This window comes from Salmo salar, chromosome 16 (genome assembly GCF_965601325.2).
Source record: "Salmo salar chromosome 16, fSalSal1, whole genome shotgun sequence".
Classification (NCBI taxonomy): Eukaryota; Metazoa; Chordata; class Actinopteri; order Salmoniformes; family Salmonidae; genus Salmo; species Salmo salar.
The window spans coordinates 46423814-46449821 of NC_138306.1; the positions used below are offsets into that span (position 1 = coordinate 46423814).

Consider the following 26008-nt stretch of genomic DNA (forward strand, 5'->3'; position numbering starts at 1 on the left):
TTGGGTTGTGCCGTGGCGGAGATCTTTGTGAGCTATACTCGGCCTTGTCTTAGGACGGTAAGTTGGTGGTTGGAGACATCCCTCTAGTGGTGTGGGGGCTGTGCTTTGGCAAAGTGGGTGGGGTTATATCCTGCCTGTTTGGCCCTGTCTGGGGGTATCATCGGATGGGGCCACAGTGTCTTCTGATCCCTCCTGTCTCAGCCTCCAGTATTTATGCTGCAGTAGTTTATGTGTCAGGGGGCTAGGGTCAGTCTGTTACATCTGGAGTATTTCTCTTGTCTTATCCGGTGTCCTGTGTGAATTTAAATATGCTCTCTCTAATTCTCTCTTTCTCTCTTTCTTTCTTTCTCTCGGAGGACCTGAGCTCTAGGACCATGCCTCAGGACTACCTGGCATGATGACTCCTTGCTGTCCCCAGTCCACCTGGCCGTGCTGCTGCTCCAGTTTCAACTGTTCTGCCTGCGGCTATGGAACCCTGACCTGTTCACCGGACGTGCTTGTTGCACCCTCGACAACTACTATGATTATTATTATTTGACCATGCTGGTCATTTATGAACATTTTAACATCTTGACCATGTTCTGTTATAATATCCACCCGGCACAGCCAGAAGAGGACTGGCCACCCCTCATAGCCTGGTTCCTCTCTAGGTTTCTTCCTAGGTTTTTGGCCTTTCTTGGGAGTTTTTCCTAGGGAGTTTTTCCTAGCCACCGTGCTTCTTTCACATGCATTGCTTGCTGTTTGGGGTTTTAGGCTGGGTTTCTGTACAGCACTTTGAGATATCAGCTGATATACGAAGGGCTATATAAATACGTTTGATTTGATTTGAATTTGATTAGATAGCCTACACATATTTATGTTAATGGAGATTTAATTTAGCTCAATACATGTTGTATACATTTAGGCTCCCGAATGGTGCAGCGGTCTAAGGCACTGAATATCAGTGCTAGCGGTGTCACTGCAGACCCTGGTTTGATCCCATGCTGTATCACAACCGGCCGTGATCGGGAGTCCCATAGGGTAGTGCACAATTGGCCCAGTGTCGTCCGGGTTAGGGGAGGCCAGGGTAGGCTTTCATTGTAAATAAGAATTTGTTCTTAACTGACTTGCCTAGTTAAATAAAGGCATAAATTAAATTAAATAAAAAAATACATGACAGACAGACAGGCAGGCAACCAGACAGATCAAATACATCAATATAGTTAATGTATGGAACATGTCTATGTCAGTTAACATATCATGTCTGGGATTTTCAGAGGGATCCCAAATATCTTGCTCCTCTGATAAAATATAATTTAATCACGTTTTAAAGGAAACCATCTTGTGTTCCATTTAAACCAGCAGAGGGGGTTGTCATTCACAACCAAACCAGACAAAGAGAGAGAGAAAGAAGAGCGAGAGAGACAGAGACCGAGACTAAAGGCCACTCAAGGAGTGGGGGAATTCATCCTTGGTATTTTAAGGGGGTGTTTTAAATATATATTTTCCCCCTGTTGGTATCCCCCCTATTACAAGTGATAAATCCACAGGCTCTGGATCTGGACACTGGGCAGACCAGACACAACATCCACAGCCTAACAAAGGAATACTAAGGAAATTTACAGTCTAGCTCAATGTCTCTGTTATGGATATTGATACTACCAGTAACAGGTAAGCTTATTTTTCTTTAATTCCAACAGATTTATACTTTACAATCAGTGTGACTTGTCTTCAATCTATATACTGTAGGTAGCCTACTGTGTTTCATACATTTTAATATGATTATGGGTAGGCTTGCGATATGAACTAATCAGAAAATGTCTCTATTGTACTTGACAATATGTACATATGCAGCCATAATAGGCTAAATATTCTAGTTTACTAAGATGCCTACCTTATAACTAATAATTGACTGTCATGACCTCAACGTTCCTTAGACTACTTTATAGTTACCGTTATGTGTTATTGATTATGAATGTGAATTCTAATTCATTCTTATTTTACATTTCAGCCTTTGCATTTCATGTGGAGCTAAAACCAAAGAGTGCATTTTTCAGAGTTGGTGATAGGCAGGAGCTGCAATGTTCGGTGAAGGATTGTAACGAAAAGGTTACTATGTCCTGGGCTTTGCTGGGGGATAAGCCCATGTTTGCTAAAATACACACCTCAGGGTCGGAATCCGTGGCGGCCTTTGACCCTGTGATGACAGTACATGATGACATTCTTCTCTGCAAAGTCAGTTGCGGAGCATTGACCAAACAACAGCGTGTGGTTGTCAAAGTGTACTGTAAGTCCATTAAACTTCATTCACTAAGCCATCATAAACCATTGTAATAAGCCAATATAAAATGCATATGAATGCTTATAAGTTTTTCAATGATTATTATAAATATTATGAATGCTTATGAATTGTAATGCTTATCATACTTATAAATGCTTATAAATGAAATATGAATGGATCAATAAATTCTTTATTAATACTTTAATAATCACACAACATATTATAAAGTTAGCAGTATGTAACTTAATGCATTAGTGAATTGAATCAGTCCAATTGAATCAGTTCTACAGTGACTTCAGAAAGTATTTACACCTCTTGACTTTTTCCACATTTTGTTGTGTTACATCCTGAATTTAAAATTGATTAAATTTGGGTTTTGTGTCACTGACCGACACACAATACCCCATAAAAGCAGTTACAGAGTTTAATAGCTGTGATAGGAGAAAACTGAGGAGTTACATTGTAGTTACTCCACAATACAAACCTAAATGACAGAGTGAAAAGAAGGAAGCCTGAACAGAATACAAATATTCCAAAGCATGCATCCTGTTTGAAATATGGCACTAAAGTAAAACTGCTAAATATGTGGCAAAGAAATGTACTTTATTTCTTGAATACAAAGCGTTACGTTTGGGGCAATTCCAACACAACACTGAGTACCACTCTTCATATTTTCAAGAATGGTGGTGGCTGCATCATGTTATGGGTTTGCTTGTCATGTCAATGGCAAGGACTAGGGAGTTTTTATGAATACAAATAAATGGAATAGAGCTAAGCACAGGCAAAATCTTAGAGGAAAACCTGTTTCAGTCTGCTTTCCAACAGACACTGGGAGACAAATTCACCTTTCAGTAGGACAATAACATAAAACACAAGGCAAATATACACTGGAGTTGCTTACCAAGATGTCATTGAATGTTTCTAAGTGGACTAGTTCGTTTTTACTTAAATCGGCTTGAAAGTCTATGGCAAGAATTGAAAATGGCTGTCTACAATGAACAACAACCCATTTGACAGAGCTTTAAGAATTTTTATATTGAACACATACTGTACAATTCAGGTGTGCAAACCTCTTAAAGACTTACCCAGAAAGACTCAAAACTGATATAATCACTGGCGACAGTGATTCTAACATGTATTACTTAGGTAAATTAGATATTTCTGCATTTTAGTTTCAATAGATGTGCTAAATTATCTAAAAACATGTTTTCACTTTGTCATTATGGGTTATTGTGTGTAGATGGGTGATCAATTTAATCCATTTTGAATTCAGGCTGTAACACAACAAAATGTAGAATAAATAAAGGAGTATGAATATTTATTTTTTTACCTTTATTTAACTAGGCAAGTCAGTTAAGAACAAATTCTTATTTTCAATGACAGGAACAGTGGATTAACTGCCTTATTCAGGGGCAGAACGACAGATTTGTACCTTGTCAGCTCAGGGATTTGAACTTGTAACTTTTCGGTTACTAGCCCAATGCTCTAACCACTAGGCTACCCTGCCGCCCCAGGGGCACTGAAGGCACTGTACATGTACAGTACATGTTGAAAGTAGGTCTACGAATTTCAGTTTCAAACATGTGTAGCTGCCCTACGATCGACATTTTATATTCCAGCATTTCCAGAGGCTCCTGTCATATCAGGCTACGACCATCTTCTCTTGGGCCAGTCCAACACTCTGACATGTGAGGTGATAGACGCTTATCCCGCGGAGCACCTGCGACTTGAGTGGCTGCGAGGAGACAGCATGCTCCAGACAGACGCAGAGTCCGTTGTATCTACCTACAGGTTCATGCCCACCCCAGAGGACAAAGAGGCAAGCATCACATGCAGAGCCTCTCACGATCAGGATGGTGTGCCTGATGAAGAGAAGACCAAGGAAACCACTGTGTCTCTCACAGTGCTTTGTAAGTTACTAAAGTGTAAATGTTAGACAAAGGGTAATCTCTGTTAACCCAGTGTAAAATCTTGCGGAATTTGGTCAGCTGTGCGATTAATTTCTGTTTATATGTGTTAGAAATTGAGAGTTCTGTCTCCACCCTCACAAAAGGAAAATCACACACCCAGGACTCCCCCAGGACAACTGGTTCAAGTGAACTACTATACAGTTTGGAAACATTTGGAACTTAACTTTCATAACGGCAACAAATAATCTTTTGAATACAAAAGATACACTTACCATGTGCAGTTTAGCAATTAGCAATGTCTCAATGGAATGCAATGGAATTTGAGTCATGAATAAGGATTACATTGAGGCCTACCTACAACAACCACATCAAAAATGTATTCTTTATTTTCTCCAGATGCACCACAGAATATATCAATATCTGAGCCGACTGCTGTGAGAGTTGGCTCCAGTCTCACGTTGTCGTGCCATGCTGAAGGGAGCCCCAGACCAGATACACAGTGGAAGGCCATTGGTCCAGATGGACAGGCTGTTATTGTGGGGCAGAGCGAGGAGCTTGTCCTTACAGAGATGACACTGGTGGATTCTGGTCAATATGAGTGTGTGGTGAGCAACACCATTGGAAACATCACAGCCAGCGTGAACGTCCTTGTTCAAGGTAGGATGACTTTGAATTTCCCCTTGGTTTTGTATTTTGGATCATTACTGTTTGGTGTCACTTTGTGATAGTTTAATAGTTAGGAGTAATCTTTATAGCTTTGTCTAAAAAGTCTGTTTGGAGGAGCAATCTCAATAAAGCAACATCTAAACTAGCAAGCTAAAGTTTTGTTTTGTGTTCTCTGTCCTGGATGATTTCCCTTCTGGCAGCTCCCCCAACCAACACCACCATCACAGTGAGCCCAGCCAGTGAGGTGAAGGAAGGGGAGAGCGTGACGGTGTCCTGCCTGTCGGACGGAGCTCCGGTGGGACGTATGGTGCTGAGGAGACTCTCTGAGGACCAGGATGTAGAACTCCAGTCCAGCAACGGATCCTCCACCTCCTTCACCCTCTCCTCTGCCCTGCTAGCAGACTCTGCTCTCTACCAGTGCCAGGCCTTCAATGAACACGGCAGTCAGAAAGTCAGCGCCTTGCTCTCTGTTGAAGGTGAGATTTTTTTTTACATTTGGGTAATATTACATTTTAAGTTGATTTTATGCTTTTGCGCAGTAGTTACTATAACTACTTTAGTTACCAGATTTGAATTATGTAATTGCAGCTTTGTACATTAAACAAGGGCAGGATTCTAATAATGGAAACTGGACAAATTATTTTTCAAAATAGTTGCCTTGTTACAGTATATTACATGTAATTACCCAAGTAGCTGCATAATATATTTCAATGTAAAGTGTAACCTAAATACAGTAGAACAATAGAACAATACATGTTCTATCGGAAATGGGGAATTTGTCTTAGTAAACGTACTGACAACCCAAATTCTCTGGGAAGCAAACAGTGTTGCATCACCAAGCCAGTAGGTTCCCCTCTGGGTAGAAGAGCCATAGAACAGTGGCATAGCAGATAGCAGAAATAGTAAATGATCTGTTCACACTCGTACAGACGTTTGAGAGACTCTCCAATGTGGATTGCTGCTATTTTTACTCTGAGGATAGGCTTCACACCTCCAGGTAAGTTGAGATAAGTACAGGAGCTGCTGATGTGCCCTTGAGCAAGGCACGTAACCCTAATTGCTCCTGTAAGTTGCTCTGGATAAGAGAATCTGCTAAATAAAGTACATTTTTCTAATACTATTGTTGATGATCATGTGGAGTGGAGGGCTCTGGCAAAATGTTCATTGTGTTACCCATCAGATTATTTTTGTGATGAAAGTTTACTTTGTGATGTGTGTTTACTCTTCTTAATATACTGTAATGTTTGCCTTGTTTTTTCTTTTGTCGATTAAGATGTAAAGATATTTGATTTTGCTAAGAGCTTTTCTTGCAGGATAGTAGTTTTAATTTAATTCAAATAACTGAACAGAATTTTCCCAAAATGGAACAGAATCAAATTGAACTGAATTTATCTCTATTCAATTGAACTGAGCATAGAAACTGCGACGTCATCTATCCTCTCTCCTGTGGTTTTATTCTCTCAGAGTATCCCCTGGAGGTGGCGATGGATGTGGGGGTGACGGCTGAGATGGGATCCAACCTGGTGCTCTCCTGCCGGGCTTTGGGCTGTCCCCAGCCAGCCTTCTACTGGAGGAGCATGCTGGACATGGCCGTCCATAGCCGTGCACACACCCAGGACTCCCTCTCCCATCTCCACCTGGGCCCACTTGGGCTGGTCAACGAGCAAGCCTACACCTGTGAGGCCAAGTGTGGCTCTGTCATCAAGGCCAAGCACGCTGAGGTCAAGGTCTTCTGTGAGTATACTATACAGTGGCAAGAAAAAGTATGTGCACCCTTTGGAAATACCTGGATTTCTGCATAAATTGGTCATAACATTTGATCTGATCTTCATCTAGGTCGCAACAATAGACAAACACAGACTGCTTAAACTAATAACACAAACAATTATATGTTTTCATGTCTTTATTGAACACACCGTGTAAACATTCACAGTGCAAGGTGGGAAAAGTATGTGAACCCTTGGATTTAATAACTGGTTGACCCTCCTTTGGCAGCAATAACCTCAACCAAACGTTTTCTGTAGTTGCGGATCAGACCTGCATAACGTTCAGGAGGAATTTTGGACCATTCCGCTTTACAAAACTGTTTCAGTTCAGCAATATTCTTGGGATGTCTGGTGTGAACTGCTCTCTTGAGGTCATGCCACAGCATCTCAATCGGGTTGAGGTCAGAACTCTGACTGGACCACTCCAGAAGGTGTATTTTCTTCTGTTGAAGCCATTCTGTTGTTGATTTACTTCTGTGTTTTGGGTCATTATCCTGTTGCATCACCCAACTTCTGTTGAGCTTCAATTGGCAGACAGATAGCCTAACATTCTCTTAAAAAATGTCTTGATAAACCTGGGAAATCATTTTTCCGTTGATGATAACAAGCTGTCCAGGCCCTAAGGCAGCAAAGCAGCTCCACCATACTTTACAGTTGGGATGAGGTTTTGATGTTGGTGTTCTGTGACATTTTTTATCCACACATAGTGTTGTGTGTTCCTTCCAGACAACTCAACTGTAGTTTCATCTGTCCACTGAATATTTTGCCAGTAGCGCTGTGGAACATCCAGGTGCACTTTTGCAAACTTCAGACGTACAGCAGTGGCTTCTTCCGTGGTGTCCTCCCATGAACACCATTCTTGTTTAGTGTTTTACATATCTTAGACTCATCAACAGAGATGTTAGCATGTTCCAGAGATTTCTGTAAGTCTTTAGCTGACACTCTAGGATTCTCCTTAAACTCATTGAGCATTCTGCGCTGTGCTCTTGCAGTCATCTTTGCAGGACGGCCACTCCTAGGGAGAGTAGCAACAGTGCTGAACTTTCTCCATTTATAGACAATTTGTCTTACTGTGGACTCATGAGCATCAAGGCTTTTAGAGATACTTTGGTAACCCTTTCGAGCTTTATTCACGTCAACAATTCTTAATCTTAGGTCTTCTGAGATCTCTTTTGTTCAAGGCATGGTTCACATCAGGCAATGCTTCTTGTGAATAGCAAACTCAAATTTAGTGAGTGTTTTTTTATAGGGCAAGCCAGCTCTAACCAACATCTCCAATCTCGTCTCATTGATTGGACTCCAATCCTGACCCCAATTAGCTTTTGAAGAAGTCATTAGCCTAGACGTTCACAAACTTTTTCCAACCTACGCTGTGTGTTATTAGTTTAAGCACACTATGTTTGTCCATTGTTGTGACTTAGATGATGATCAGATCAAATTTGATGACCAATTTATGCAGAAATCCAGGTGATTCCAAAGGGTTCACATACTTTTTCTTGCCACTGTACATCATCAGAAAGATGGCTTGGTTAAGTTCAATGTATTTGCTTTGAAACGTGCTTTGCATCGGCCACCTTTTTACAGAAGTCCAATGCCAGATTGATACGATGAATTCAAGCATATTTGGAAATGTCCAGTTGAAAACAAAGTTAGTTGGGGTTGTGTGTTTTTTTGCCTTACACTTGTTCAGTGGTACCATGGCCACATTAAATTCTACAGGTTTATGTTGATACAGTAACTGTTTTGCTCAGTTTTGGGTAATGCTTAGGTTCACTTCACTGACTTGGAAAGAGTACAGTGACGCTTTGTAGGAGGTTAGAAGAATAGTCCTCCTCTTATGAAACCAAATGTAAGACTTAAAGCTTGAATGATCCCTCATGCTGCTCTTCCACATAACATAGGCAGAGGTCCAGTTTGCTTTTGTCGGATTGCACTGGGATCAGTAGTCTGGTTCAATGTGAGAGAGGGATCACCAAGGAGTGAAGAATGATAAATACACTCCAGGGTCACTGAAGTGAAGACATTTCCTATTTCCTAGATGTGAAAGTCATTGTGTTGAAGGGGGTAAGGGTTGCTGTATTCCAGGTCTTTGACCCAGGATTATATCCAGAGGGATGTTTCACAAGTTGTGTGGATTAATGCCTCCCTTACTGGGAGTAATTAAAAAAAAACGGTATCTTATGGGAATTTGTCAGGTCCCAACATTAGGATCTGAAACACCCCATCTATGAACCTTCAAAGTTAAGAGTCTACCGTTCAACATGCCTGACTAACTCGCTCACATCTCTATCTGGTCTCAGGTTCTTTTAGTCACATATTAATATTTTAATCTACCCATTTCTCTCTCCTCCCCCAGCTTTCCCCTCGGACCCTATCATTGAGAACACTGGCCCCTTTCTGGAACACGGTGTCGGCACCTTTTTTTGTTCGGTAGCCGACGTCTACCCAGCCAGACTCCTGCAGATCCAGTGGCTCGATGGGGAAATCGAGCTAGCCTCCGAGATGGGACAGTATTCCAGTGAACTCCAGAATGTGACGTCAACGCTTTCTTTCTCGGTTGGACCGGAGGACCAGGGCAGACAGATCACCTGCAGAGTCAGTCTTCAGATGGACGAAATCCCTCAGAGTGGGAGAGAGAGGCAGGCGGTGACTGTACTGGAGCTCCACTGTAAGTGGTTGAAGTCTGAATAAAATCATTAACTTTTTATGGCCATGGGGTAGATAAGGATTGGGATGGTCCTAGAAAGCCACAAGGTGGTACAGGATTTTGTTCCGCCCCAGCATTATAACACACCGGATTCCACACATTGTGTTCTGAACGGAGGACCATGAACAGTTAATTGCTTGAATCACTTGTGTTTATGGTGGGGTGTCCACCCCCTTGGTGCCTTCAACTTAAGGAATCCGTTATGCTGAACTTCAGTCCTTGAGGTATGAATGGCAGTTGTGTAGTGAGGGTTTATAACCTATGTCTGTGTTTATAAACCTAAACTGAGTCTGATGTTTGCTGTGCAGATGCCCCCAGGGGAACCACCATCACAGTGAGCCCAGCCAGTGAGGTGAAGGAAGGGGAGAGCGTGACGGTGTCCTGCCTGTCGGACGGGGCTCCGGTGGGACGAATGGTGCTGAGGAGACTCTCTGAGGACCAGGATGTAGAACTCCAGTCCAGCAACGGCTCCTCCACCTCCTTCACCCTCTCCTCTGCCCTGCTAGCAGACTCTGCTCTCTACCAGTGCGAGGCCTTCAATGAGCACGGCAGCCAGCGAGCTAGCACACACATTACAGTCAAAGGTGGGTGCCAAGCTTCTGGCAAGAACACACCACAACAAGTCTTTATTCCGCTCCCACGCATTCATACTGGCAACAACAGTAAACCTTCCCTAACCCTGATAAGCTTTTTTTTGCTTCTTCAATGAAGTTACTGTTCTCTACACCCACAGATCTCTTGTTTTCGCTTCTTATTTACGGTCTTGTATTTGCTCTCATTTGTTGGAGTGTGGCCGTTCTATTGTCATGTGGCAGCTGCAGTGGTGTACTTAAGAACTTTTTTGGTATCTGTACTTTACTATTTATATTTTTGCCAACTTTTACTTCTCTACATTCCTAAAGAAAATAATGTACTTTTTACATTTTGATTGTCCAATTCACACACTTATCAAGAGAACATCCCTGGTCATCCCTACTGCCTCTGATCTGGTAGACTCACTAAACACAAATGATTTGTTTGTAAATTATGTCTGAGTGTTGGAATGTGTGCCTGGTTATCCGTAAAAAAAAAAAACAAGACAGAAAATTATGTTTTTCTTAATATAAGGAATTTGAAATGATTTATACCTTTACTTTTGATACTTAAGTATATTTAAAACCAAATACTTTTAGACTTTTACTCAAGTAGTATTTTACTGGGTGACTTTTACTTGAGTCATTTTCTGTTAAGGTATCTTTACTTTTACTCATGCATGACAATTGAGTACTTTTTCCACCCCTGGGGAGCTGTCAGTATCTAAGAACATGCTCTATAAGTTTGTCATTGGCTGAGCTGTTGTCACACTGTACCAAAATAGAATATCACACTTAAACCACACTTAACACTGCACAGGAACTCAACAACATGAAATTACATAAAGTCATTCTAGATAATGGGTTCTATAGAACATTCCTCATTGATATTTCACACTGTTGTCAGTAGTTTCACACATTTTGCTCAGTAATCAACAATATAACAAACGGTAATGGTACGAAAATCTCATTCCAAAATCATGGGCAATAATATGGAGTTGCTGCTATAACAGCCTCCACTCTTCAGGGAAGACTTTCCACTAGATGTTGGAACATAGCTCTGGGGACCTGCTTCCATTCAGCCACAAGAGCATTAGTGAGGTCGGGCAGTGATGTTGGGTGATTAGGCCTGGCTCGCAGTCATTCCAATTCATCCCAAAGGTGTTCGATGGGGTTGAGGTCAGGGCTCTGTGCAGGCCAGTCAAAATCTTCCACACTGATCTTGACAAACCATTTCTCCATGGACCTCGACTCGCCTTTGTGAACGGAGACATTGTCATGCTGAAACAGGAAAGGACCTTCCCCAAACCATTGCCACAAAGTTGGAAGCACAGAATCATTTAGGATATAATTGTATGCTGTAGCGTTAAGATTTCCCTTCACTGGAACTAAGGGGCCTAGCCCGAACCATGAAAAACAGCCGCAGACCATTATTCCTCGTCCACCAAACTTTACAGTTAGCACTATGTATTGGGGCAGGTAGCGTTCTCCTGGTGTCCGCCAAACCCAGATTTGTCCGTCGGACTGCCAGATGGTGAGTCATCACGCCAGACAACACGTTTCCACTGCTCCAGAGTCGATGCTTGGCATTGCGCATGGTGATTTTAGGCTTGTGTGTAGTTGCTCGGCCATGGAAACCCATTTCATGAAGCTCCCGACGAACAGTTCTTGTGCTGACGTTGCATCCAGAGGCAGTTTAGAACTTGGTAGTGAGTGTTGCAACCGAGGACAGACAATTGTTATGCGCTTCAGCACTCTGCGGTGCCGTTCTGTGAGTTTATGTGGCCTACCACTTCGTGGCTGAGCCTTTGTTGCCCCAAGACGTTTCCACTTCACAATAACAGCACTTACCAGATGACCGGGACAGCTCTGGAAGGGCAGACAATTGACAAACTGGCTTGTTGGAAATGTGGCATCCTATGACGGTGGGGTGTCCACATACTTTTGTATAAATATTGTATGTTGCATTGTAAACTGCCAATAGACTAAATGTCGTACAGTATTTCAGACTATAACTGTACTATATTCATACAATTTTGTCCTTTGTTGTCTCAAGGCAGTCTCAAGTGTCTTCCCTCAGTATTGATGTGTGTTCTATTTTCCTTGTGTCCAGCACCTCCTAGGAACACAACAGTCCTGATATATCCATCTGCTGAGGTGCAGGAAGGCCAAAATGTCACCATCTGCTGTCGCTCTGTCAGTTTCCCCCCACCTGCTGTGGTTTTAAGGAAACTGGATAATGGCACAGAGCTCTACTCCCCGGATGGGAACTTCCTGCTGGTTAACCTTGCGCCCAATGATACAGGCTTATACCAGGTGAATGTTACCAATGACCTGGGTTACGAGACCGAGATCTTCAGCATCAACGTCATAGGTGAGTGATGTGGTTCAGTGTTCGCTCTTTAGCTTGGCATGCTAGAAGAAACAGGAGAGCTCTTTATTTCCCTTCACCACAAATATAATTATTATATTTGTTATTATTATATAAAATATAATTCACAGCAAAACCAGTTACTTGAAACCACTTTGAACCCCATGTTGAACTGAGAAATTGGGAACAGTGACTACGGAGATAGACCTGACAACAGTGTACAGTAGTTTGAGAACAGTGAAGCTTGCAAAAGCCAAGGAAATTCCATCCACCAATAACACTGGTGTTATTTGAGAGGACTCGAATGCTGTAAAAACATAAAATCCAAAATGTTAGCAAATCTGTCTCGTCCTCACTGTCTCCCTGTTCTTCCCCTCCTCCCTTGGCCTCCAGAGAAGCACTCCAGTACTTCACCAGACTGGAACCACATAGTCATTCCTGCTGTCTGTGTGGGTATCATGGTGACCACCACGGGCCTAGTCCTGGACTACCTGAGGAGAGCCAGGAGGAAGGGCTTCTATGAGCTGGCCAAGTGTAAGCCCGGGTCTGCATAGACTAGAGGAGTCTAAAACCTGTGGTCCGGAGCCAGATTGTGGCCCCCACTTGTGCTACCAAAATGACCATGTACTGTATGAGTATCACATCGGTGAGTGTTTTGTGGTTCCTCAGGCAAAATGACTTTTACACTGTGTGCAGAGGCATACCAAGGCATAGACTTACCTGGAGGGGAGAGGGAACAGATGAGAGGTTCGTCCAGTGTCAGGTCTCATATGAAGGGCAGAGGACAAGGCCGTATGACCTTTGGATGTTACTGGAAGAGGAAAAGAGAAGTACCTTTAAGGAGGTGTGGTCTTCTGGATGTTTTTCATTTCTATTAAACCTAAGCTAAAAGTCAATAAAAAATGTAATAATCTAACTGTCTGCAACTAACTATCATTTGCTCCTTTTTTCACTTCTTTGCAGCTATTGTTGAACCCATTGATGTCTAAGTGTCACAACTATTGGATAAATGCAATATGCTACATGTTTTTAAACAAAATTATACAATTTGTAATTGGCTGTGATAAAAACTTGAACTGTTTAACGAGTTAATTACAATGCATTTGAAAAGTACAGTTTAAATTAACTTTGTTATATCAGTATGGGAAGGTGGTTTCCCAACAATAGGTGAAGTCAGTATTGTGGTAATGTAATATAGAGAAGCAAGCCAAACTGTATTTGCCTCATAGGTTTTTTTGTATATAGGTCTTTAAAGATGGAATCCACAGTAGGGGAAACAGCGCCACTGTCCGCCCCACAGTTGTTGTTATTGTTTTTGTTTTGTTGACGAAGCAGAGCTGGGGAGCGTCGTAGTAACAAAAAAATGCAGTACATATGCTGGTGTTCTTTCGCGCGTGCAATCATGTCCGCGGCGGGGAAAAAAACAGTGTTTGTTGTTTGCATTAACTTATTTGGTTGTTGTAATATCGCAAACGGATGTGGCAATTTCACCGTTAAGGATTCCAGCTTTAATGTGGACACTTACTAGAAGTGTTTGCATGTGTGGAGAGTGTGCAATGTGCATGGAGTATTTTTGTCCCACACCATTTACTTTATTGCTGTGGGATATTAGAGCCGGTTTGGTACGTGATTAAAGAAGCTGTTGTTTTTAAATCAAAGCCTATGTAGAATGTATTTGTTATGTTTGTGACTGTTCATACTCCTTTGTATGTTGTGAATATGTTTTGCCCTATTTTTTGTGAATTGTGTTTGAATTGTATGTTTGTAGAGATGTTCAATATTAAATATTTATTTCCATAACTAAAATCTGTTCATTGAAATAGGAGCTTTGGGGTCTCCTGTTGCAGTGGGGAAAGCCAGGGAACGTTTCAACAATGTAACGTTCGTCATATTGATGGGACCAAAATGCAGCGGGAATGTGTATACTCATCTTCTTTTATTAGAAGGAAAAAACACAAACAAAATACTTATAAAACATAAACGACGAAGACAGTCCTGTAAGGCTATACGCAGAACAACAACCCACAACCACAGTGACAAAAACCCCTTACTTAAATATGGCCTCCAATTAAAAGCAACGAAGAACAGCTGCTTCTAATTGAAGGCCAAACCAAAAACCCTGAACATAGAAATAGACTAAATAGACACAGACATAGAAATATACTAACATAGACCATTGGCCAAAAACCCCGAAACACACTAAACAAACACCCCCTGCCACGCCCTGACCAAACTACAATAACAAACAACCCCTTTTACTGGTCAGGACGTGACAAACAAGTATCAGGGGCTTTTGTATGAGTCACTGAATGCTTTATTTATTTTTATTTTACCTTTATTTAACTAGGCAAGTCAGTTAAGAATAAATTCTTGTTTACAATGAAGACCTACCCCGACCAAACCCTAAACCGAACGACACTGGGTTGTGCACCGCCTTATGGGACTCCCAAACACGGCCAGTTGTGATACAGCCTGGAATCAAACCAGGGTCTGTAGTGACGCCTCTAGCACTGAGATGCAGTGCCTTAGACCGCTGCGCCACTCGGGATCTTACTTACAAGCTCTTTCCCAACGATGCAGAGTTTAGATCCTTTATGTAGTCTCTTATCTTAGTCTTCTTAACTCTTAAAAATTCAAAATGTTAGCTATCCCCACTCTGACTGGATTTCAATCGGAATTACACATCACTTTGCAAGCCAGTATAATGCGACTTGCTGGCCTGATGTGGCCTGCAAACCATGAGTTGCAGGCCACTGTATTAGGGTAAACTAGGCCCTCAAAATAAGGCCTTATGAAATATGTATTGTATCGTGTTAAATAATGTAATGATAGCATATTCACTTAGGAAAAAGCCACATGACTGGTTAATTGGGATGTTATATATAATATAGTGGGATGTTGATATTCACAGAAGGCTAGGTAAAGGGCTGAATCCTGTTTTGAATCATACGTTGATGACAATAGAAGATTAGGAATTTTGGAAAATGTAGATCTTGCGTTGCTCTTATGCCGTAGTCAAAAGAAGCGGAAGAAGCGAACCGGGGCTGACTCCACCCTAAAATTTGTCTGTGTGACAATAAAGCGTGACATAGGGATATTTTGCCTGAAGGTCAATGAGAGTGTTGAATTTGGTCAACATAAAATGTAATTCCTAATTTGCTAAGTGGGGCTTATATGATCAAATATAAGTTTCGTAATGTTTAGGTTGTTTAGAATGTACTGATATAAGTGGACGCACATGGCATCACGGCAACTTTCAGAAAAACTATTTATATCAGAGTTGTGCCTGTTGTGCACGTGTGTCTGCCCTAACGTTGGCTAGAATGTTCCTGCCTCTACCGCCTGTCTTCAGCCTTTGCAGACATTTAATTGCATTGTTAAAGTGGTCAATCCAATATCTTGTCAATATATAGATAATGTTTACTCTAAAATTCTCTCTAAATGCATCATGGGAAATATGCAAATCAGGCTCAACACCCAAAACAACACCCCAAAAAACATCAAAAAAACCATTATTGGTTCCATATTATTGTAGAACCAATAATGGTTCTTTGGAGCTCTTGATTTTTGTATGGTTTTCAAATAACCATCCCATTTAAAGGGAAACCTCACCGCTAGACACTATTTGGAGTGTTTTTCCAGGGTGTTTCAGGCATAGCCAGACGGATTACCAGGACGTGTACTGCGAGCATGCGCTGACCAACTGATATTTTCAACCTCTCCCTGTCCGAGTCTGTAATACCAACATGTTTTAAGCAGACCACAATAGTCCCTGTGCCCAAGAACAATAAGGTAACCTACCTAAATAACTACCAACCCGTAGCATTCACGTCCGTAGCCATGAAATGCTTTGAAAGGCTGGTCATGGCTCACATCAATACCATTATACCAGAAACCCTAGACTCACTCCAATTTGCATACCATCCCAACAGATCCACAGTTGAAGCAATCTCTATTGAACACACTGTCCTTTCCCACTTGAACAATAAGAACACCTACGTGAGAAGGCTGTTCATTGAGTAAAGCTCAGCGTTCGCCATAGTGACCTCCAAGCTCATCACTAAGCTAAGGACCTTGGGACTAAAAACCTCCCTCTGCAACTGGATCCTGGACTTCCTGATGGTCCACTTCCAGGAGGTAAGGGTAGGTAACAATACATCTGCCGCTCTGATCCTCAACACGGGAGCCCCTCAGGGTTGCGTGCTTAGTCCCCTCCTGTTCTCCCTGTTCACCCATGACTGCGTGGCCAAGCATGACTCTAACACCATCATTAAGTTTGCCGACGACACAAGGGTGGTCGGCCTGATCACCGACAACAATGAGACCACCTATAGGGAGGAGATCAGAGACCTGGCAGTGTGGTGCCAGGACAACAACCTCTCCCTCAACATGAGCAAGACAAAAGAGCTGATCGTGGACTACAGGAAAAGGAGGACTGAGCACACCCTCATTCATATCAACGGGGCTGTAGTGGAGCGGGTCGAGAGATTCAAGTTCCTTGGTGTCCATATCACCAATAAAATATCATGGTCCAAACACACCAAGACAGTTGTGAAGAGGGCATGACAAAACCTATTCCCCCTCAGGAGACTGAAAAGATTTAGCATGGGTCCTCAGGTCCTCAACAGCTGCACCATTGAGAGCATCCTGACTGGTTTCATCACGGCCTGGTATGGCAACTGCTCGGCATCCGACCGTAAGGCACTACAGAGGGTAGTGCGTACGGCCCAGTACATCACTGGGGCCAAGCTTCCTGCCATCCAGGACCTCTAATCCAGGTGGTGTCAGAGGAAGGCCCTCATTTTTGTCAAAGACTCAAGTCATAGACTGATCTCTTTGCTACCGCTGCTACCACAAAGCAAGTACCAGAGCGCCAAGTCTAGGTCCAAAAGGCTCCTTCACAGCTTCTACCCCCAAGCCATAAGACTGCTGAACAGTTAATCAAATGGCTACCCAGACTATTTGCATTGACCCCCTTTTTTAAGCTGCTGCTACTCGCTTTTTACCTATGCATAGTCACTTTACCCCGATCTACATATTACCTAAATTACCTCAACTAACCCGTATCCCTGCACATTAACTCGGTACTGGTACCCCCTGTATATAGCCACGTTGTTATTTTATTGTGTTACTTTAGTTTATTTAGCAAATATTTTCATACTCTGCATTGTTGGTTAAGGGCTTGTAAGTAAACATTTCACGGTAAAGTCTACAACTGTTGTATTCGGCGCATGTGACAAATAACATTTTATTTGAATTTGAAGTCAACACTTCATTAGTTTCCGATGCAGCTGGAATCATTTTGTCACTTGTCAGTACACTTGTAAAAAAATATATATAAAACACCATTATATACATTCAACAGCTAGAAATATCTATATCACAATTCAGTTGTGAGCATATTAAGCATTCCATATTGTACTACAACGTCAGTCTAACTGAATATGGATGTTGTGTTGGTTGAATGTTCCAGGCAGGTTCCAGAATGTTCTTCAGCTGGTGAACCTCTTATTGTGTTGGTAATGGTAGCTGGTTTAGCAGGTTTTGGCGATGTTATAGCCTACTTGTAAACACACCAACTATGACAAGACACGGACCATGTTTATGCCTGGCTCCAGTAGATTTATTTGCTCGTCATGGAAAGATTTAGTCGATTTTAGGTGACATACACTAGTTCCTGGTGCTGAGCTTGATGTTGAAGCCTCTTCAAATGTTGATGGAATAGAACACATATAGTCACGTTAGCATCTGCGGTAGTTAGTTAGCTAGCTAATGGCTAATGGTTACGTAACCTGAGAAGCTAATGTTAGCTTGCAAAGTTAAAATCTCATCGCCAGATAGCAGCTGGCTAATTACATTGGCATGCTTTGGAATGTCTTGCCAGTGTATTATGAAAGCTAGATAGCTATATTTTGGTTTAGATAAAGAAATGTAGTTCGCTACCTTAATGCAGCTTGCCCTCTCTTCTGCTGTGCTAATGTTGGCTGATCAGATACCTTCCTCTTTGAAGTGAAGGGTAAACTCGATGGAATAGCATCACTTTCAACGTTCGACGACACGGCATCCCCATCAGTTGAGTCTTCAGTTCCTAGCTGGCTGAAAGCGCTGGCTACAAACACAGACATTTTGGTGTAGAGAGGAGGCAGGAGGCAGTCGCAGGTTTAGAACTAGTGAGTTTATTTAAAGCACCATAGATCAAAGTGGGACGAAACCCAAACACTGTTGTGCTCAAAATTTTAAGCATCAGCTATCTGAGCAGCTCACCGATCGCTGCAGCTGTACACAGCCCATCTGTGAATAGCCCATCCAACTACCTACCTCATCCCCTTATTGTTTTTATTTACTTTTTTTGCTCTTTTGCACACCAGTATTTCTACTTGCACATCATCATCTGCACATCTATCACTTCAGTGTTAATTTGCTAAATTGTAATTACTTCACTACTATGGCCTATTTATTGCCTTACCTCCTTACTCCATTTGCACACACTGTATATAGATTTTTCGATTGTTATTGACTGTACTTTTGGTTATCCCATGTGTAACTCTGTGTTGTTTGTTGTCTCACTGCTTTGCTTTATCTTGGCCAGGTCGCAGTTTTACATGAGAACTTGTTCTCAACTGGCCTACCTGGATAAATAAAGGTGAAATAAAAAAAATATATATATCTTCATAAACAAAAAGGCACCCAAAGTGCAAAATATAAAGTACTCAGGAAATAGTAGGTGAGATTCCTCTCAGGAAAACAAGTAACATTTGCAATGACCGACAAAGACAAACGGCAGAGGGAGTATATATACAGTGATAGAGTAGGAATTGGAACCACGTGTGTGTAATGATGACAAGACAAGTCCGGGGTTGATGAGTGAAGGTCGTTTGCCAGCAGTATGTTTGGCAGCAGCTAGAAGGCCAAACGCCTGAGCTGGACAGGAGAGAAAGCCAAAGTGAAGGCTGGTGCGACACATTTCTATATTTTTCACATCAACTGGATACACCTCAACGGGGCGGTCCTCCATGTCCCGAAATCAACATGAATTCTGGACATTGTGGTTTCCTTACAACCAGGAAATTTAGTTGGCCTGTTTCTACCGCTGAAATGAAGAAACGCTCGTATTTGCATGTAGTGAGAAAATTCTCGATTTCTATGAAACATATGATATGTCAATAACATATTAATAGACATATATTGTTAACTAGAGCAGCAGTGAAATGCCCCTTTAAGGTTCCTCTATGGCATCATTCTGAAGAACCTTATTTGGTTTCAACTGTTACCTTTATTTTTAAGAGTGTAGTATCTATTCTTAATTACAGGGAACATTGAGTTTCTCAATTATGTAGTGAAAAGAGGCCCAGGTGTCTTACACAATCAGATTGCATGTTCAGAGAGTTCTAGCACACTGAGGATGTGTCACGCCAAACTAAACTGTTAAATCATTGGGTTTCAACATCATTAGTGTCCATAACACGCTTCCATGTTCTGTCTTTAAAGGTTACTTTAAATGATGGCCATTGATGTCTTTAATCAAACGTATATTGAGCCCCCATAGGCACTGATAGTCGTTCTCAATGTGCTTAATATGGCAAATAAATCAGGGTGGACAAATCAGGACAAGGCATTGCTGCTTTAACAAGTCTTTATCATGTTCCCAGCTCCTTTCTTCAGCACATTGTCTATTGATTTTCTTTTCCCTTTCCACCATATTGGCTAGTCGCCATGGAAGCAGCCCCGATGCCTGGCTTCAGAAGGAAAGACAAAGAGGACAAAGACAACCCCCGAGGACAAAGACATGTGGGAGAGTAGGGGAGGTGCAAATGGAGCATTGTGGTCTGTTTTGGAGAGATGGCAGGTTTATCCAGGCCACTGATGTAGGTTTATCCAGGCCACTGATGTCTCAAATTTTACAGACAGTGAGCGAGAGACCCATTGGTAGCGGACCATGTTAAGAGTGAAGAGGATCTCCTTGGATGTAGGTCTATTTTGTGATCATATGGATCCCAAGACTATGGGTTAAAAATGCTATTTTGCTGAATGGGTTAAAAATGCATGTTGCTGAATATGAAGAAAAAAAACAGTCCTCTGGAATGAATAAGTGTTCGCAAGCAGTTTCATTGGAATACATTTACTGTTCACCTTCATTAAGTAGAAATAGTGTTATTAATTTATAAAGACTTATATAATAGACTTCATGATTTGATTGGTTTTCGATATAAGCAGCCCTGTACTTACACCTGAATAAGGAGTGAAAAAGCATATTGAGGGATTTTGGAAATAAATATCACTGATGATTTTGATCAAAAATCACATTTGAATCTCATTTTGGTCAGATGTGCAACTGAAAACTCTTCCTATAGTATCTATTGTTGTATTAGGTTCTCTCCACAGCCTAACTTTGAACATATTAGAGTGGGCATGTGAGGTGTGCATTGATATGCTGCTCAGCAAGTTGGTATTGTATAAGAATGCACTTGGCCAGTCTAGGGCTGGCCTACGCTAGAAGAAGAGTTACCAGAAATGTTTTCTCAAAGAAGATAATAATAATGGAAAAGATTTACAAAGCATTTTTAACCAATTAGCTATGGTAAATCAATGGAACTCAGCTAACGTTCAACACGTGTAGGGGAGTAAAGGACAGTTCTGTACATGGTGAAGCACATGAGCTGCTCTCTTGCTTCACTGGCCTGTGCCATAGTGGTATTAAAGGAGATAAATATCTCACGGCTAACACTGTTGAGTGCTTTTCCGTTTAAAAAAGCTTTCCTGTGATAGCGTTGGGTTGTGTTTTTTTATTTTGTCATTTAGCAGACACATTCTTATCCAGAGTGACTTACAGGAGCAATTGGGGTTAAGTGCCTTGCTCAAGGGCACATCAACAGAGCCTTGTCGACTCGGGATTCAAACCAGCAACCTTTCCGTTACTGGCCCAACAATCTAACCGCTAGGCTACCTTAGCAAGATGGCGCCGACAGAGATGGTCGCCTCGCTTCGAGTCCTTAGGAAACTATGCAGTATTTTGTTTGCATTTCTTACATTGTTAGCCCAGAAAATCTTAAGTGTTTGTGATGGCTTTCGTCGTAATGAGAAGGGGACCAAAACGCAGCGTGGTAAGTGCTCATATTTATTACTATAACGAAACACTTAAACAAAGAAACAAAACGAAAGCAAACAGTTCCGTCAGGCAACAGATAACTAAACGGAAAACAACTATCCACAAACACAGGTGGGAAAAGGCTGCCTAAGTATGATTCCCAATCAGAGACAACGGTTCCTCTGATTAGGAACCATACTCGGCCAAAACAAAGAAATACAATACATAGAATGCCCACCCCATATCACACCCAACCTAACTAAACAGAGAAAACGGCTCTCTCAGGTCAGGGCGTGAAAGTACCCCCCCCCCCCCCAAAGGTGCGGACTCCCGGCCGCAAACCTGAAAATATAGGGGAGGGTCCGGGTATGCATCTACCCTTGGTGGCGGCTCCGGTTCGGGGCGTATCCCCCACTCCGCCCGCTGATCCCTCCGCTTTTGTGTCACCAGAGGAACCAGACCGTGGATCATCGCCGGAAGCTCTGAACCGTGGATCGTCGTTGGATGAACCGGACCGTAGATCATCGCCGGAGGTTCTGGACTGCAGACCGCCGCTGGAGACTCTGGACTGCAGACCGCCGCTGGAGACTCTGGACTGCAGACCGCCGCTGGAGACTCTGGACTGCAGACCGCCGCTGGAGACTCTGGGCTGCAGACCGCCGCTGAAGACTCTGGGCTGCAGACCGCCGCTGAAGACTCTGGGCTGCAGACCGCCGCTGAAGACTCTGGGCTGCAGACCGCCGCTGAAGACTCTGGGCTGCAGACCGCCGCTGAAGACTCTGGGTTGCAGACCGTCGCTGGAGGCTTCGGATTGGGGGACGTCGCTGGAGGCTCCGGACTGGGGGACGTCGCTGGAGGCCCCGTGCCATGGATCATCACTACAGGTTCCGCGCCATGGATCATCACTGGAGGCTTCTTGCCATGGATCATCACTGGAGGCTCCGGGCCATGGATCATCACTGGAGGCTTCGTGCCATGGATTATCACTGGAGGCTCCGGACCATGGATTATCACTGGCGGCTTCGTGCCATGGATCATCACTACAGGCTCCGGGCCATGGATCATCACTGGAGGCTTTGAACCATAGATCATCACTGGAGGCTTCTTACGTGGAGCTGGAACAGGTCTCACCGGACTGGGGAAACGCACAGGAGACTGGGTGCACAGAGCAGGCACAGGGTATACTGGGCTGTGGAGGCGCACTGGAGGTCTGGAGCTTATGGCTGGCACAACCCGTCCTGGCTGGATGCTTACTTTAGTCCGGCAAGGGCAGGTCGCTGGCACAGGACGAACTGGGCTGTGCAGGCGCACTGGCGACACAGTGCGTAGAACTGGCGCAGGATAGTTCTACGCACCCTAGACCCACTTCAGTTTGCATATCACCCCAACAGGTCCACAGACGATGCAATCGCATCACACTGCACACTGCCCTATCCCATCTGGACAAGACTAATACCTATTTAAGAATGCTGATCATTGACTACAGATCAGCATTCAACACCATAGTACCCTCCAAGCTCATCATTAAGGTGGAGGCCCTGGGTCTCAACCCCATCCTGTGCAATTGGGTCCTGGACTTTCTGATGGGCCGCCCCCAGGTGGTGAAGGTAGGAAAGAACATCTCCACTTCACTGACCCTCAACACTGGGGCCCCACATGGGTGCGTGCTCAGCCCCCTCCTGTAATCCCTGTTCAACCATGATTGCGTGGCCATGCACGCCTCCAACCCAATCATTAAGTTTGCAAACGACACAATAGTGGGCTTGATTACCAACAATGACGAGACAGCCTACAGGGAGGAGGTGAGGGCACTCAGAGTGACACCGCTCACTCAACATCAACAAAACAAAGGAGATGATCATGGACTTTAGGAAACAGCAGAGGGAGCACCCCCCTATCCACATTGAATGGACAGTAGTGGAGAAGGTGGAAAGTTTTAAGTTCCTCGGCGTACACATCACGAACAAACTGAAATGGTCCACCTACACAGACAGTGTGGTGAAGAAGGCGCAACAGCGCCTCTTCTACCTCAGGAGGCTGAAGAAATGTGGCTTCTCATTTAAAACCCTGACAAACTTTTACAGATGCACAATCGAGAGCATCCTGTCGGGCTGTATCACCGCCTGGTATGGCAACTGTTCCGCCCATAACTGCAGAGGGTGAGGGCAATGCGGTCTGCACAACGCATCACCGGGGGCAAACTACCTGCCCTCCAAGACACCTACAGCACCCGATGTCACAGGAAGGTCAAAAAGATCATCAATGACAACAACCACCTGAGCCACTGCCTGTTCACCCTACTACCATCTAGACGGAAATCTCAGATCATGACTTAGGATGGAATCCAAGAGATGGCAGTCTACCTCTCGGGTTTGTCTTTTTTATTTTCGTCACCTGAACGATTAACAATTAACAGTGATCAATTTTTCATTTTGAAGAGTCAGCTTTTTAAACCAACATGGCTCAGTTTAAATTGTTTTTACATTGTAGCAAAACAAAATCTAATTTGATATGCAGCAAAAACAGCTTCTGTCTCAGTGATCAACTGATCAATTTTTCATTTTGAAGAGTCAGCTTTTTAAACCAACATGGCTCAGTTTAAATTGTTTTTACATTGTAGTAAAACAAAATCTCATTTGATATGCAGCAAAAACAGCTTCTATCTCAAGGCCATCAGACTGCTAAACAGCAATCACTAACTCAGAGAGGCTGCTGCTTACATAGAGACTCATATCACTGGCCACTTTAATAAATGTATCACTAGTCACTTTAAACAATTCCACTTTAATAATGTTACATATCTTACATTACTCATCTCATATGTATATACTGTACCTTATACCATCTACTGCACCATGCCTATGCCGCTCATCCATATATTTAGATTTACATATTCTTATTCCTCCCTTTAGATTTGTGTGTATTAGGTACAGTGAGGGAAAAAAGTATTTGATCCCCTGCTGATTTTGTACGTTTGCCCACTGACAAAGAAATGATCAGTCTATAATTTTAATGGTAGGTTTATTTGAACAGTGAGAGGGAAAAAAAATAGCAAAATTCTCCAACTTTAGGACGGGGGACCTAATAACCCCCCTAATAATCACCACTCCCCAGCCATCCTCACGTACTTTGCTTACCAAATACAAATGTACTATACTGAACAATAATATAAAGCAACATGTAAAGTGTTGGTTCCATGTTTCATGAGCTAAAATAAAAAGCTTATTTCTCTCAGATTTTGTGCACAAATTTGTTTGCATACCTGTTAGTGAGCATTTCTCCTTTGCCAAGATAATCTATCCACCTGACAGGTGTGGCATATCAAGAAGCTGATTAAACAGCATGATCATTACACAGGTGCACCTTCTGCTGGGGACAATAAAAGGCCACTCTAAAATGTGTAGTTTTGTCATACAACACAATGCCACACTGTAAGACTTTTCTGTAATTTCAACAGTAAAATACTGTAGAATGCACAGTAAAATACCTTAAATGTGTTTTACAGCATTAATGCTGTAGATTGCATTGCATTATGGGTAAAATTCTGAAAAGTACTGTTATTAACTGTAATTGTAATCCTCCTGTACAGTAGTACCCGAACGCTGCTGTAGTTGGTGGCGCCAAACGGTCTGTGGTGTGTGTGAGATAGAGAGAAAGAGAGCTGTATCGCATAGTTGAAACCAAGACTGTTCTCAGGGCAGGTCTGCCAGTTTTGACTAGCAGAAGTGATTTTTCGTAGCACGTTACGAGAATTAACGCAGCAGGTTAGAATAATTACAGAAAGGGGTTTAATGGAATTCCCCATCTCTGAGCTATAGCTAACGTTAGCAAGCACCATTGCCCTTTCATCTGAGAAGACCCTCATTCCAACTACAAAACACAGCAAAATTATACATCCCAAGGCAAAATGTCAGTCTGTGCCTGCTGTCAAACTAAAGGTGCATTCGACCTAGCTAGCTAAACACTTGCTCCCTCCCTATACGAACAGTATTTTTGTCCGGTGTCGCCACGACCACTCTTCCACCATAGCGTTAGCTCCATGCCACCCATGTCATGCACCCACCAGTTAAGTAGCCTATCCAAAGAAACACACATATGGATTTCTGCACGTTGTTAATACTAAAAGGATTTTCTCTACAGCTACAATATCACTGATTATTTTGTCAGCAAGAAAGATCAACGCAACTGACCGACATGTCAACTTGGCTAGCTAACACAATCCAAACAAGCTAGCTAGCTAGGTTAGTTGCTTAGTTAAGAAAACCTGCAGTAGGTATATGGAACTATATAGTATGTGGAATTAGTACATACCTAGCAGCTGCTCAAAAATATTTAGGTGACTTTTCCAAGAAAATGACTAATAAAATAGCTCGAGTAGAACAGAAAGCTTATTTTCTCATGCGTCTTCCCTCACAGACCGTTTGGCGCCGAGCATCGCATTAGTGGAAATCAAGACTGTTCTCAGGGCAGGCCTGGTTGTATATAGGTAGAGTAACGTCGGGAACAACATTAGCATTTCAGCTTTCCCTAACCTTTCCCCAAATATCTCTGATTAGCTCTATTCTGTCTGGGGGTGCATGTGATTTATTAGAAGTGTAGTAGAATATCCCCCCTGATTTTTATCATTATTAATCCATTAAATTAATAAATTCAGCAACAACAGGCACAGAC

General features: G+C 42.7%; 1 protein-coding gene and 1 long non-coding RNA gene across 3 annotated transcripts in view; one reads left to right on the forward strand and one right to left on the reverse strand.

Annotated features, from left to right (window-relative positions):
* Positions 1 to 25808, reverse strand: part of LOC123727839 (uncharacterized) — a 36557-nt gene extending 10749 nt beyond the window's left edge. Inside the window, exons 1-3 of one of the 2 annotated variants that reach the window (XR_006759767.2) lie at positions 25649 to 25808; positions 12973 to 13063; positions 12201 to 12296 (exon numbers count right to left, since the gene is read on the reverse strand). This is a non-coding gene — a long non-coding RNA (uncharacterized LOC123727839). Of the gene's footprint in view, positions 1 to 12200; positions 12297 to 12972; positions 13064 to 25648 lie in introns of those variants that run through there. The other variant, XR_006759769.2, reaches the window with a different exon arrangement.
* vcam1b (vascular cell adhesion molecule 1b) lies at positions 1368 to 14052 on the forward strand. Its single transcript, XM_014149425.3, has 10 exons — positions 1368 to 1650; positions 1991 to 2266; positions 3880 to 4170; positions 4567 to 4827; positions 5037 to 5312; positions 6301 to 6570; positions 8959 to 9270; positions 9618 to 9893; positions 11995 to 12255; positions 12646 to 14052. The coding sequence occupies exons 1-10, from the start codon at positions 1614 to 1616 to the stop codon at positions 12804 to 12806; spliced, it is 2421 nt and encodes an 806-aa protein (XP_014004900.1). The 5' UTR covers positions 1368 to 1613; the 3' UTR covers positions 12807 to 14052.
* Positions 25809 to 26008: the final 200 nt, after the last annotated feature.

Coding starts and splice junctions, on each gene's coding strand:
- vcam1b (XM_014149425.3), top strand. CDS start 1,614: ATGTCTCTGTTATGGATATTGATACTACCAGTAACAG. Junction 2,267..3,879: donor TGTGGTTGTCAAAGTGTACT/GTAAGTCCATTA, acceptor TTTATATTCCAG/CATTTCCAGAGGCTCCTGTC. Junction 5,313..6,300: donor CGCCTTGCTCTCTGTTGAAG/GTGAGATTTTTT, acceptor TTATTCTCTCAG/AGTATCCCCTGGAGGTGGCG.